At 39.2% G+C, this 16078-nt stretch overlaps 1 protein-coding gene across 12 annotated transcripts in view; it reads right to left on the minus strand.

The window, feature by feature from the left end:
* tenm4 (teneurin transmembrane protein 4) overlaps positions 1-16078 on the minus strand; it is a 146138-nt gene that overhangs the window by 13610 nt on the left and 116450 nt on the right. For all 12 annotated transcript variants that reach the window (XM_084951135.1, XM_084951133.1, XM_084951132.1 and 9 more), the window contains 5 exons: positions 14537-14769; positions 13649-13803; positions 8736-9613; positions 4265-4437; positions 1156-1391 (listed from right to left, as the gene is read on the minus strand). In XM_084951135.1, the coding sequence (XP_084807261.1) occupies positions 1156-1391; positions 4265-4437; positions 8736-9613; positions 13649-13803; positions 14537-14769 (1675 nt within the window). The remainder of the gene's footprint in view (positions 1-1155; positions 1392-4264; positions 4438-8735; positions 9614-13648; positions 13804-14536; positions 14770-16078) is intronic.

Genomic DNA, 16078 nt, shown 5'->3' on the forward strand with positions numbered 1-16078 from the left:
CTGTGGCTACAATGTAGCTTGCCATCACCAGTGTGTGAATGTGTGTGTGAATGGGTGGATGACTGGACATGTAAAGCGCTTTGGGGTCCTTAGGGACTAGTAAAGCGCTATATAAATACAGGCCATTTACCATTTACCATTATGAGAGGAGACCTGTTGATATGCAATATGCGAGTAACTCTTAATTTTGATTTTAACGAGAAAGTATTTTATATGTTACAGGCTATTAATCACTCCATTTTCTTCCATTTATATAATTTAGCATCGCTTGGTATTCCAGGTGTCATGGGGCAAAAGCCAAAGTATATTGTGGACGAACAGCCAATTTATCACAGACCTAAGGCAAAGCGAGAGAGACAGAACAATTCACATTTACACCCAAGGCCAGTTTAGAATAGCTGATTCATCAAACACGCATGTCTTTGGACTGTGGGAAGTACAGAGAAAGAAGCCATGCAGGTAAAGGGAGAACATGTAAATTCGAAACAGAAAGGTCAGCCAGTGGATTCAAACCCAGGACTTTGTCGTTGTGACCACTGTACTGCTCTGTTAGGATCTATACACAGACTGAAATCACTTTATTTAATCTACTTATGTCAAATTCAGATCAAAATTAGCCTACAAAACATGTACCAGATTGTGTGTGTGGGTGGGCTTCTACAGCTATGGGTGAGAAGATACCATATGTTCCAGAAAGTCAAATCTGAGTAATACATCCATGAGTCTGATGGCCTATGATTAACTGATTTATAGCTGTGAGACAGAGCTCAAAACAGAGCTTTATTAATTATTTACTATGATAATTAGACATGTCATTGTATTGTCATGCAGCCAACTTAACTTGTGCACAACAAACAACTGAGCTTTTGAGTCGCAGCTTCTATAGGAAAAAAAATAGAGTTCACAATGAACCTGACACCATTAGATCTGCAGCTACATTTTTATTTCTTGTGAATTTGGATTTTTTTCTGGATCTTTTTTTCTGGAGTTTGTGGTTTTTCGGCATAAATACTGCCCTATTTGAAGTAGTAGAATAACTACATGGACTGTAGCTGATAATTTGAGAAAATATGAAATAAGACACTAGACATTTAGCCTATGATGAAAAACCTTGCATAAAACCATGAGTGTCTCTAAGCAAGACAGCATGCTTACCCTTAATCTGCGTCCATACACAGTAACTTGGCCACGTGCCTGCTCCTTCCTCTGTCTCCACTCCACCAGGTTAAGGCCGTTGTCGATAGCCAGGGTTACGTTCCTCTTGCTGACTGTGGGGTTGACCGTACCAGCCAGCAGGTGGGGTTCAGTATACAGCGACACCTCCATACCATTGGCCAAAACTAGACGCAGCGAACCGTCCAAACCAATGAAGTAGCTGTTCCGAACTTGATCTAAGGACGGAGAGATGGGATGGAGAAAAACGAGTATGATTAGAAGGCAAGCAACAATCATAGCTTCTTGTAACTAAAGCAAGAGGACTAAATCTAATATCCATGTCAGTGAGGCGCAAACATAATGACCTGAAATGGCTGCTCAGCAAAAAGAAATCCTTTAGCAGCAGTATTTAACAGAACCACTGCAATAACGCAGTGGGTCTCTGACAACAAAGATCAATAGTGAGAGGTTTCACAGTGCCAGTAAAGCAAAGTTTTACAGCTGTTGCAGCAGCCTGGAGGATATGGAGGAATGAAAACTATCAAAAGCTGCTGGCTTGCCTGTGGCCACAGAGAAGGCAGGGTGAGATACGCACACGTGCGCATGTGCACACACACTTACACACGCGTGCACTCACCCACAAGGGATAGATCTGAGCCTGTCTGTTACTGTCCCCAGGTGACGGCAGCCTGTGTTCCAGCTCCAGACCAATGACTAATGTTTCCACTGAGCATCTCATATACATTCAGAGAATGTGTCCTTCTTGCCACCTGTCAGTAGACTGACAGGGACCAGGATGAATGTGATTCTCAATATGAACAATAGAAAAATAATGGTTTGTCAGCCAGCACATTAGTTACTTGACTTCATTTAACAGAAAAAATGAACTCATACGCTGCAATTTCCTTGCGTTCATGTGTCATGTTCGAGTGGCTGTGACAATTTCTTCGCTGTGGACGCAGAACAACAATAAACACAACGTGTGGGGAAAGGCTTTTTTTTTTTTTTTTTAATCTTTTTCTTTTTCACAAAGCACCAAAGGATGTGTTGTGCTGTTGCGACAAGAGAAACAGATAGAGGCATGACTGACCTTGTACTGGCCCTTGCCTCTCTACATCATACGGACACTTTAGGGGTTGACCAAAGACTACTGGGGCAGACCCTACCTAAAAGAGGCCTAAGAGACCAACAAAGCTCAAAATGCTGCAAAAGTAGTACACACACTCAGTTCAGCAATAGAAGGGGGAAAAATACTGGCTGTCATGAAATATAGCAAACCATAACAATGTGGTTTGCTATAATTTCCTAATAGCTCACAGTGGCTTATATGTAAAACAGACTTGCATTTTTCTTCTATAAACAGCATTCTATGTACAGTATCTTTAAGCTTTTAAAGCAAATAATTGCAACTTTTTATTATTTGGATATATTTTTTTATCTTGTAATACACCTGATTATTTTTCTAGCTATAAAGCTTCTGCCCTTAATCCCTTAAATCTTAAAAGTTATCTGTTTCACAAAACTGTGATGATAGCTTGCTGAGAAGAGGGGAAAAAACAGCCAAATGAGCAGGAAAGAAACTCGAAGGCAGCACAGTCATATGCTATGTGATCACCCAGCTAACAAAGCAGACAATAGTGAATTAATTAACAGCAGATTTCCTGGCGCCACTTTCCTCACAGGCAGATGCCTAAGACAAGGTCACAACATGGAGGTGGCCACTCCGTTAAACAAAAGTGAGAAACCAGAGATCGTCATCTCCCGTTTCAGACACAGTTTTGCAGTCAGTAGTCTAAGAGGGGATATGCTCAGAAACAGAAAGTAGAAGGGTGTATGCGTAACCCATCTTTAAAAAATTCAACGTTGCTCCAGATTTAGTGAAGATAATATCAGATAGATATCAGACAGATACCAAAACACCTAGAGGTGTTCAAAAACAGCCTTATCTCCTCATGAATCTTTCTCAGCAATTTTTTTTTTAAACCTTGAGGATCTTGTATGGACCACCGGCACTGTGTTTTATCGTTTATTTTTTTTGACAGAAAAATCTATATTTGTTTCATTTCTGTGAAGTGAAAGCTGCACTACACATGTTATTAAAAACAGAGAAGCACCTCTGTGAGTGATATTAACACAGCTAAGTCTGAGACGTGATGTCTTCAAACCCACAGATAAGATTTAAAAGATCATGTCTGGAGCAATCCAGACAGTGTTGCTTTTAATTCACATCTGTATCCGAGACACCTGCCTCGGCCTTAGTGTCGAAAGATAAAGGCAAATGTGATTTGCACTGCCCAAATCAAAAAGAAAATACATTTAACAAAGTCAAAAGCTATGCAACTCTACAGAAAGTCATGTTTCAATTTTAAATTCAAAAGTAATTTACTGGCATGAATCATCACAATAAGAGAAAAAAGGAACACAGCACAAAATCAATACATATATCAAATCAATTAACGTAATGCAACATGCTTACTAAATATTTATATTATATGCACATATGTCTGTATATGTCCAGATCACTGGACTATTTATTTATTAAACACTATTTATATATAACCCCCCTTTTTTTCTTTTTAAACTCTCATTCGGCTACAGAGTTGCCACCCGAAATATTCAGTGAGGCTGAGCCAGAAAGTGCCTGTGAGCTCCCATCCAGGCAGCTTGAGCTCAAAGAAGGTCTTATCCTGAAGTGACAGTCCACAGAGACCTCTAAAATGCTCTTTGTCTAGTCCCTTAGCTTGCACCAGTTTCCCTTAGGGCTTCTGAGCGACTGCCCTCTACAATACATCCCTTTTTAAATCAGGAGAATGCAACACCTTCACAAAAATAAGGTAAGTAATAAAATCTATTTACAATCTCAAGTGCTATATGTACAGATAAGGGGGATACACTGTTGATTAATCAAATACTAGAACATAAGGTAATGGAAGTCAGAATATATGTAGATGAGAAAGAGTTTCTTAAAAATACTAACAGTACCTAGTCCCAGCTGTATAAATTAATATCAGGGACATAAGCAAAGTTAAAGCTTTTGGGACTTCACCTCGCAGAACAAACCCTAAAAAAAGAACCCGCTCTACTTACGGCCACCGTAAAAGAGACTCACCTTGCATAAGTGTGTAGAAGGTGCCAGAAGCTGACAGGTTAGTGGTGACGGTGATATCTTCTTTGTTGGAGCCCTCTGTCTGGATACGGACCGAGCTGTCTGCGTCTGTACGGTAGCTGCTCACTCGGCCCGTGGGGTAGGTGATGTTAGTCAGACGCCCATAGCTGTCATACCTACAAAGAAATATGTTGATGTGAACCAAAGAAGGCAAAGAGGACCATGCCATCTGAAAACACAGATAAACAAGCACTGTGCCTGAAACATAAACAGTGCTGTGGTATTAAAAATTTACTAAGCCTTGTTGAGGTTTGTTAAATCATAAGGAAGCAATCATGATCATCAATGCAAGTCAGGTATGCATAAATGATTGTAGGTACATAAATGTGACTAATGAGTTGCTGTGTCATTCCAGATAAGCAGTGATTATGAGTTGTTCTCTGTAAGTGTTCTAGCATAAACTCTGCTAATGGTAATTATAGGTAGGGATTGGAAACTTTCCGCAGAGTCCGATATTTCCTCCGTGTTGTCACAAATTGAAGCAATGTGTCAACACAGGCAGTAAACACAGCAGCAAATCCATCAGTGCTGGCAACCTGAGGTAATACATGGGATTTCAGAGCTATCATCTTTAATCATCGAAGCGCAATCAGCATAGCTTTTGAAAAATATCTCCTGCAATTTTCTATTCACAAACAAGGAGTGGGTGCACCAACAAACTAAGCAGCTTTGTCCTTTTCTAGCCCTTTCAACAAAATATGAATGGGGCATTAATATCAATACTTCTCACTGCAACTTAAAAACAAGTATTCATTTTAATTCTATTCTAGCATCATATCACAACAGTAGTTACCTCAAGGCAACTTGTATAGCAAGGAAAAAACCCTACAATAATACGGAGAAAACCCCAACAATCAAATAAGCCCCTTTGAGCGAGCACTTAGCGACAGTGGGAAGGAAAAATATACTATAAATATGCAATAGATTTAAAAAAAAATGATTAAGATGAGAAAGCAAACGCCTTTTTTACATTTGGAAAACTGCTTATTAGCTTAAAAGATTAGCGATATTGCCTAATCTCATTATATAGCCTATGAAATAGGGGCGCTGAGGTGTGAATCCTTAGAGAGATGCAGCATCTTCCTAGCTTATAGATCAGTCAGTTCATCACATACAGGAACATGAGTGGCCAGATTGTTTCATTTTGCTCAGAGAGCACATCGGCATAGAACAATTTTAAATCTTTCAGATTTTCAGTGTTCCAGAATTGAAGCGAGTGAACGGTACATTACTTAGAAAGAAGACTTTTATCTGCACATTGAATACAGATTGGAAAGCCTCTTCGATGTTGCTGCCTGCCATAATAAAGCCTCTAATAAATGAGATGGCGGGTGCTGGTTTACAGATATTTCCTCAGCGCTGCCATCTCAAATATCCAATATGGAAAGGAAGAGTGGGAGAGGAATCATCTCCCAGAGATAAATGCTATCTGATCTCAACTGTACTAGGGACTGGGATTCATAGATACATTTCAAGCCAAGTCTTCCACTTCAGGAAATACTAAATAGCAGAGTAATTTATATCTAAGCCTTTGATTTCTTTTGATACTGCTCATATATTATCAGCAAGAAATTCTCCCTGTGTCCATCATGCAATCAAAAGTTTTTGCAGTGAAAGCACTACAAGTTATCTGCACCATACTACTTTTAATGGTTCCATTTATTTGACAAAGCGTTCCTGTTTGCCTTCACCTCTGCACAAAAGACTCAGCCCACAAGACAGAAATCTCATTCAAGAGCAACACTACAAGCCCCAGCTTGATCACTGACCCAAACTCTCTATGTCTCAATTAGGGCCTTAAGCTAGTTCCATTCCTTGAGCTCCACCGCTGAGCTCTAATGGTTTTGGCCTGCTTCAGCTCAGCTGCCTATTACTTTGCTTTCTTTCGACAAGAGGGGCACACAGGGGCAGGGTGCTCAGCAGAAAGACAGGAGCAGTTTCCCTCTGGTTGGCCACAAGTCTATTCGGATCGCATCACCTCTGTGTCACATGCTAGCTCTATGACCTTTCACGCTGGGCCCCAACAATAGGCTGAACACTTCATATCAGCATCACCCCCAGCACACCTAACTTCCGCTCATATTTTCAATTTGTCTTGCTGCCTGAGAATTTCTGAGCACGTGTGACTGATAACTTACAGATATAACTAAAGAACATTTGCTAAAACCCAGTGGCTAAGGCACATTTTTTTTCTTCTACCGTCTTAAATAAACGATAAAAGAATATTTAGGTGTTTTATAATTCGTCATGATTTAGAATAACCCTTAAGCAGAAGCACTTATCATTACAACATAAATTTAAGGCCTGCGGACCGTTTGTGTGTGCAGTAACTGTTGTACAAATGTGGTTTCCAGGGGTTACAACAGAAAGACAGTGTGGCAGATGTCTTTTGTTCTCTAGTCAATCTATTGTTTTTTTTTCTTCGTTCATTCAAATTAATTTTGATCCACGAAGCATGGAATGTAAGTACACATTAATTAATATGGGTGAAATGATTAGCAGTGCACTATGGTGGGCAGAGATAAATAGAGGTTCTGATGGTAGCAAATTACAGTTTTGACCCTCAGGTGATGAAATGACCTTTAAAGCTAGTTATTCAAGAAAAACAAAACCCTGTTTATTGGGTGTAAAAAAAGCATGGATCAAATGATTTGCTTGTAGGTAAATACAAAGCTTCATTGCTTAATTTGAAAGGGAAAGACAGGAAATGAAATAATACATGGACTTCATTTTATCCAAAGTATTTTGACATGTATAACAATTTTGTTTTACTCTACCAACATCACAAAGTGTCTTATGAAGGCGGTGGGCCACTATGTGTTGCCAGAAGCTGTAAAATGTGTTCAACTAGGCTGCGATCGGGTGATTGCAAATGCCATATGATTATTATATGAATCATAAAATGGTCTTGCTGCCCAAACCCCTCAGTAGCCTCACATGCCTTATGGAGTGGAGCACTGTCATCCTATCACAGATCATTGTCATCATCATAAGACAAAGGTAACCACTCAGAATATCTTTTGCCTGTAGAAAATAATATATTATTATTTACCGCAGTAAAATAACAATGCGGTGCATGAGCGATAGGTTTTATCACCTAAATCAGCGGTCCCCAATCTTTTTTGGACCACTTACTGGTTTAATGTCAGACAATATTTTCACGGACCAGCCTTTAAGGTGTCGCGGATAAACACAACAAAATAAAATGATACGACTAAGACAAAACTGTGGTATTTTGTAAATATAATAATTAACGTGAATCCACTGTGTAATTGTGTAACTTTATTAGCAGCGTCCTCCTGAAATACGCCAACAACACTGAGAGAAACATCCTCCTCTCTGCCCCTTAATGCTCTCTGGTCGCTATGGTAACGTGTAAATATTTCTTTCAAAATAAGACACACACGCTAGAACCTAAAAAATAAAAAGAAGCCATTTTACAGAACGTCATAGAGAAATCATTCAGAATTCCAAACACCCACTAAATTTGTCTGAGCCTCAGGCAATTCAGTCTACCTCGAGAAACGCTTATGCATGGCTGCATTAGTGCTGTTTTCACTGCACCTTTCCACTTTTTTTTTTTCAGTGTAACCATCAGATGACAACCAAATCAAACACAGGTGATAAATGTCTGCTCATATTAAACAGAGCGTCTGATTATGTGTCAGAGTTATATTCCTCCAGCGAGGTGTAACAGATGTCTGACCAGCCAATCTGCTTAATCACACTTTTTGGAATGACATCCAGTTAGCATATTATCCCCTGGTACATTAAGCTAAGGGACAGATTGCTTCATGCAAGTCACAAGAACATGAAATCCTAAACTGTGGGAGTGTTTTCCGTCGTTTCCTCACAAGGTATGCTTTACCTGATTTAATTAAAATCTTTGGCTATTCAACTATGCTTATATTTCTGGGGTGCATCCCAGTCATGTGAATATACATTTTGTACTACTCAATAGATACATGTTGTTCCTGTACCCAACAACTCCAAACAAGTGATGATCTCCAGTCTGCAAGCAAGGGCACAGATGAGTAACATATCATCCGGTAATCCTATTTGGTATGATAACAGCAAATAGGATTACATCCTTCCGCAGGTCTTGTATTCTGAGTGACATAGACATCCAGCCATAAGAAGTGAACTCATATGCCAAAATACTAAACTCACATGCCAAGGAGCTCTTTGACTGCAAACATTAATTCACTAAAGCATTCAGTGATATAATGAATTCAGGGCTCTTAGTTCAGATACTCCAGGACAAAAAACCTAAACAAAACTGTCCAATCTGCATATCTGAATTAACAGATTAAACAGATATTAAAGCTTCTTTGCTTTGATGCAGTTATCAGCTCAAATTGGATCCAGACTTTTAGGTAAAATGATTAGAAAGGTGTTTCTTCATATTACTTACTCAAAGAATGTTGTCCATCCATTTTCATTTGTCTTAGTTGCTAACAGTCCCGAGCTTCCATGGTAGGTCATTACAGCTAGCTCTTGACCCTGGGCAGCAACAGTTTTAAGGGCACTGTTAGTGCCAATGGTGAACCAGAAGGTCTGTCCATCAGGGACCATTAGCCACAAAGGCATTCCTGTTGTGTCTCTTCTGATGATCACTGTGTTTTTGTTCTTATCAGTAATGCTGCTTAGATCTCCCGATCCCGTGTATGTCAAATTGTAGAGATAGTCTCCTGTAGTCAGACTTTGTGTAAAAATGTGGCTGCCATTGGAGTCAAACAGATAGAGTTCATCATTAATGGGAGAGGACACCTCATACATACTGAGGGGATTCAGAAAAGGCTTGTTCTTGCGCACATAGCGTATACGGATGTTGCCCAGATCTGCAATGTAAAGATCTCCATCTGGACATACTGCCAGGGAAGATGGTGCATTCAGTTTAGCATCTTTGGCATAGCCTTCATCTCCAGAGTAACAATCGCAGTTGGCATCGTTCTTGCAGTCACAGCCACTTGGTGCCCCTGCAACCAAGGAGATCTCTCCATTTGTGGACACCTGTCTGACTCGGTTTATTTTCTTTTCATCTGACTCAGCAATGTACAAAACACCATTGTGAGACACAGCTAGGGCATTAGCTGACTCGAGGGTGGCATGGATGGCAACTTTGCTCAAGAGGAAATGGTCAATCCCAGGCACTTGACAGTGCATAGGACGGCCTGCTACAATACGGACTTGGTGGTTTTCAGAGATCTGGAGTACTACGTTATTGTCCAGAACATATAGGGAGTTGTCCATTGGATTCACTGCCAAGTCTGTAGGCCACTCAAGGCGCACCTACGAGGAAAAAGACACACAAAAATATAATCCTTAGGTACCAAAGAAATATACCGTACTTTTATTGATCTACAGTTTTCGATTTCTACGTGGAAAAGACCCTGAAAGGAAAACAGCGTGATTATTTTTATAGCTTAAGCTGTAAGTAAAAACATTTTTAAACAATTTATTATCTGATGAGGAGGAAAATAGCTGATGTACTTTTAAAAGGTGATACACAAAAACATGATTTGTAAGATCGCAGATGATAACAACAGTTATACAAATGATAAGATTAACTGAAAATTGCACACTGGGATGGTTCATGAGAACTGTGAACACTTAAGGACAAGGCTTCTGCATCCTTCACCCAAGTCTCTGTTTTTCCTTGCTTTGGGTTATTAATTTTGTAATGACAAGAGATTGCATGAGTCCTTGAAAAGAAACTGGAGCACACTTATCAAATGAAAGCCTACTCTGTCCCTGGCCTCCTAAATTATGACTTATTGTTCTGCTAACAATGCATCAGGCTTTTAACAAATTGGAATGATTGGCTTCATCCAATTTACTGGTCTCCCTCTCACTTATGATCCCAGTGGGATCTCTTAGAAACATAATATGAAGTGCAATATTTCAATAGAAGCCTTGGAGTTCCAACAAAGGAAACTGATTAAAACCTGGACCAAAATACAAAGACAGACTCAGATTTAAGGTAAGATTCTACACAAAGGACCCTTTCTTTTGTTTGGTCACTTTGTCTTAGAGACTAAGGAAGAAAACTAGAAAGTAGAAACAGGAGGAAAGTTATCAAGGCTTAATAATTAGCAATAAAGAGCTAGAAATTGCATATATTTTTATTTCTGCAATATACTACTGATAAAACACCCAAGCATACAGCACTTAGTCATGAGCTAAAATGGATGACTACCATATTAATATATTATTAGGTCAAGTAAGCAGACAGCTGAAAGACACAATGAAACATTTTGACTGTATTATGCACGGACACTGATGCACCTTGGCCATGTAGTAGGCTTTCTCCAACTGTCTGGGATTAAACAGCACATTAGACAAATACATTGCAATAAAAAAGCAGGTTTCTTAAAATTTCTGGGAATATAAAAACAGTTGGCCCTATAATTCCCTTTTTCTTTTAAAATGTGGATTGCACAGAACAAAATGCACAAAATAAAATTCAGACAGCTTTTAGACATTAGCTAAATTGTGCCTTTTCCTTCCTTGTTATCTCCACATATTCCTAATGTTCTAATTTAAAAGTTAACACTGAAACAGTGACATTCTGTGGCGATAATGATTTGAATAATTCTAAACTTTTTGCTCTGTTCATATTCTTGAACTCACGTCCTTTTAAAAGTGGGGCACCCGCCCACCTGTAATTGAAAAACAGATTTGAGCATTACACACCTTACATCCTATAAACCTCCTATCATCTGCCACATAATGGAAGAGGTTTATATAACAGGATGTATCCTTTGGCTACATACGACAAACAGGAGACTAGTGGATACATGTCATCTCTCAGTAAGCAGAAAATGCATTTACTTGGATAATGAAGGGTAGACTTTCAATTTCTTAAGACCTATTTCTTGTCAACACTGCTGGTTAAATATTTCATGAGCCAAGTGTGGAGTGGCTCCTGGGAGCTGCCTGTAAGGAGGTTTTCACGCCACTCTGACTGATGAGGGGATAGTTCCCGAGCTGCTGTCCCATATGCTGTAACCAGATCATACCCTCCCTTTTATACAGTGGGGATGCTGTCAGAAGCGCCTGCTAGACAAAGCCGCTAACAGGAAAAAACCAAAACATGCTCAACAGCTGAGAAAGCGAGCTGTAGATTTGTACACAACATCAAACTATTTTAAATGAAATGGAAATTGTATTAAGAATTATAATGACATGTTCCATTAGTAATCTCTGCAATCTTTGCATGATGCTTGCCTCAAGAAGAGTAATATGTCATTATTTGAAGTCCCTCTCAGATTTGATTGAATGTCACAGTCATAGTTTAGATAAAGCTTTCTGAAGCTGCTAACACCCCTGAAATATGTTTGAGTGATCTTGTTTTAAGACATGATTTCCCTGCATTTAAGCTCAGCGGGGAATGCAGCGAAATTTTCCAAGACTTTAAAGAAGGAAAAATGGAAGGAAAATGGAAGATACTTCTAAGACAGGAACGACCCAAGGCCGTGGTAGAAAGAAAGAAAAAAACATATATGAGGTCAAAATATTGTCATTTTTCTTGATAATCAAAAGTTAAACGAAAGGTTACAGAGGTATACACTGAATTAAGAGAGAATTTAGCTGTAGCTTGCTCACTACACAGATGGCAAAGTAAGATAACAACGACCTCATCAGAGGAGAGAAAGAAATCTAATGTTATTTCTTGCCTTGGTGTGCCAGGTGTGGTAAAGCAAAAGTAATGACCACTGTGATGAGCCTTCTCCAGAGAAAGTCAGGTTCTAAGTGAGGGGTTGGGGAGTGTTTGAAGAAGGAAGCTCTGGATGAATTTTTAATGGATGCTTTTTACTGTCTGAGTGTCTCTGGCAATGCTTGTGTGATTTGTCATCATTGTAGAACTGCAGTCAGTCTGCCTGTGTCCTCGTGTTTGTGGAACTGGGATGGTGAGCATCCATAGGCACCTGTGTGTGTGACAAGGTAAAGGAGCAGCAAGCGGAGGTCAGGAGGGGGATGAAGTTCCCCTGGGGCTGCAAATGGGCAGCTAAAGGCTTTGCTTCCTCCACTGAATACATCATTCACACACAGAAAACTCCCCACAGAAAGCAGAAGACCTGTATCCTGCATCCATACTCAACAAAATACCCAAAGAGGAAAGAAACAAATGATTGCATGCATACTGAGCTGGGCTTGGACCTCAATCAAATTCAATAACCAAGCCTCAAAATGCTCAATTCATGGAAGTAAAACTGAAACAGTTATGAATCATGTAGATGGCATATACAAATTAAAAAGATACATTTTGTAGGGGATTTTATTTACTACTGGGTAGGACTGTCAAGGAGGCAAAAACAGCTATGTATGCTAAAAGTCTGATTTGTCACCTCCAAATGGGAAGTCAGTGAGCCACAGAGTGACCTCAGTGCAGTGTCCTTGCCTGGGGGATGTGTTCTGCGTAGTGTGTGTGTATGTATGTATACATGTGTTCATGTGCGTCAGAGTGAAGATCTGTGCATGAAGTCAAAACCACTGAGGTTAAAGGTCGTTCTTATCATTCCCCTACAGCTGTAGGTCACTGGCACTCTGCATTTAGGAAATCGGCGCTACAAAAACCACAATGCTACTGTTTTCAGCATGGTCCTGTACTCCTTTAAAATGCTTAGTCCAGATACTTTGGAAGGCCCAAGCCTGGACTGAGCCCAATTAACTGCTCATTTTCAGTTTTTATTTGTATCTGCTTTTTAACTGTGAGGTGATTTTAGCTTTCACCAGGCTTGCACTGCTTTGATTGTGTGTTGCTTTCTCAAGTTCATAATCCTACAGCACCAGTGAAAACTATGCAATTGAATCTTAACAGATAATCCTTTGGTTAATAGAATTGACCTCTCAGGTCAGAAAGGCAAGTTTTGTAGAAAAAAAAAATAGGTGCAGTAAAAGTTTTCAGTGTGTTTCCCTGAAACTGGCTCTTGATTAACTACAGAGTCTACAATGTTTTCTTGTCCTATTTACATATTTTTTTCATCCTGCTGCAAAATGAATTTCCTCCTGTGGGTCAAAAAATATCTAAACTGACCTGAAGTATTTTATCATTTACGATGAATCATAGGACCAAAACTTTGCTGAAATAAACTGCACACAGGAAAAAAAGAAAATATTGAATCTTTTAGAAAGTCTTGTGGCTATATACCAAATCTAAACCAAGGCCTACAGTACTAGATGCAGGCTTGGAGAATAAAGCTGCAGAAATACCAGCTGATGTGGAGGTGTAAGCACCCTGAAAACAAGGGTCATTCAAGGAGACAGATGTAGGTTGAGAGAGAGGAAAGCACAGGTCAGTGCACAGTTCCAGAGAGGTCATACCTGAGAGATGTCCATCACAGCATCACAGCTGAGAGGTCGGGCAGAGGTCAGGTCATTGAATCCCAGAAGGGTGGAGATGATACCATTCTGATCAATCCTGCGAATCATGGTCCCATCCACAAAGAAGATTACGCCGTACTTATCCACGGTAATGCCTGCAGATAAAGTCACACAATGAGAAGAAGAGGGAAATATCCTTAAATTATTCTGTTTATCTGTGACTTAATGTGAGCACAGAGCCCCACCAAATCACAATTAAGGACAGTTCAGTTTAAAATGAAAAACTAATCATGACAATGAAAATTAATGGTAGGATTGATTTTTTTAATCAATAAAGAAGAACAATAGAAACATCAAAATAGATGAGGAGTATTGTAAGTATTGATTCAATTATGGGGAAAACTTCAATGTCTTTCCCTCTTGCTATCAGCCTCAAACAACAACGAAGCTTAGTAAGCCTAGCAAGTCTCTGTATTTTTCTACTACTCTGAAGTCTGACAAATATCATTGAAAAAAATATGGACCTCATATTTTCAGTAATTACAGCAAACCGCTCTATTTTTCAATGCAAAGCACGGCTATAGATATGCACATTTCACAGGGGCTCTTTCAGCAAATATGACTCATAATGGCATCACAGTAGAGGACAAAGAATAAGCATGTGATTGAATGACTAATGCTTCATGCCCATATGGAAGCAACACAAAAAAGATCCCGGAAACTCACAGAAAGACATGCTGTTAAAAATAACTAGCGAGTTAGCTGCACATTTGGGGTTACAGCTGAAGGCAAAAGCTTACTTCAGAAAAGGTTAGAAATTTAAAAAAACAAAACAAAACTGACAACTGACTTGAAACTATATCAATTTTAATAACATCTATGCAATACCTCTGGGGTTAGTAAGGGTGGCCTCAACAGCCTTTCCTCCATCCCCGCAGCGAGCGTCATCATATGGGAGACACTGGTCACCAGTGCCTGCCACCAGCTCCAGATTCTTGGCCACATCTTTCACAACATTCAGCGATTTAACCTTGAACACTTTCCTGCTGCTGGTGTCTGAAAGGTACACGGCATTGTTCACTGGACTGGTGGCCAGGTAGTACTTATGTGCAGGGCTGTTGCTGATAGGAGGGAAAAGAGAGGAAGAGGCTCAAGTCAATAAAGCTGGAAGGGCTACAGCTCTTTCAATAAGAAACACTGTGTAATACAATTAAAATGGATTCAAAAGCCATTTAGAGAGTCAATTGGGCACAATTACAGTTTATACCCAGGACAAAGAAAACAGAATGAGATTAAACATGCTAAAATAAAAATGAGATTAAACATGACATAATAATGCGGCTTAGGACTCACGCAGTCAGCTTTGTAAGAAAAGCGTGTTTTGAAAAGGGAGTGAAATTACCAGTGTATCTACATCTATATGTCTGTGTCGACCTTTAAATACAGTGTGTGAGTGTGTGTGTAATAGTGCACATATTACTGAAGAAATAGTAATGTAGTAGAGAAATAAGGGTGGGGAGTGGTGCTAAAATTTATGACCCAAGAAATTCCTTTGATATAAGCTGAAAACGATACAAATAATTATATTTTTTATTTTACATTGGAACTTTTTAAAAATACAAACAAAAATGCATGACTGAACTAGGAATCCAAACACATTATGCATCCATCAGGCTGATATTCTAGCACAGAAAAATATCCTATTAAAATCCCAGCCAAGTCAACAATGCCATCCTTCACATCCATACACACATATCCACAGGAGGTTGCCCAACCTGACAGACAGACAATAGAACCAAATATAACCAATCCTGCTGCGGCAGGATGCATACAACCTACTGATGTACTCCAGTCAGGATAGGTGACAGAAAACACAGATAGCTGTAGACAAATCCACAGTAGTGCAAATTAGGATGACAAAGAATAATATTTCCATTAAAATTACACTTCTGCTTACTATAAACATAAGCTCACGGTGATAAATCAAAGCATGGGAGATTGGAAGCAAGACCAATTTTACTATGCACACGCCATATGCTAGAAACTTCTTAAACCGTGTTATTTTAAAGTGATTTTACAGCCTTGGCTCTGCTTCCATAAATATGATTCATTACATAAATGTTACTGAGGTTAAAGGTCTTTTCTTTTCAAGTGCTGACTGACACACTTTATTTGTTAGTTCATGTCAGAAAATGTATGGAAAAAAAAAAATCTGACAAATCCAGAAAACTGAAAGTTAAATTAAAAGCTTACATCAAAATCAAAATAAATTATTAAAGTGTCACATTTTAACTGTCTGTTGACTAATTCTACTACTAATTTAGGAGAAAAACAAAACAAAGGAACACGTAACCAGCTTAGCAATGAGTTTGCTGCCACCTTAAAGATGACCAGATGTATAAGAGCAGGATACAGCACAGTTCTGCCAGA

Source organism: Perissodus microlepis, chromosome 14 (assembly GCF_051167445.1).
Source record: "Perissodus microlepis isolate ML-2025 ecotype Zambia chromosome 14, ASM5116744v1, whole genome shotgun sequence".
NCBI classification, from domain to species: Eukaryota; Metazoa; Chordata; class Actinopteri; order Cichliformes; family Cichlidae; genus Perissodus; species Perissodus microlepis.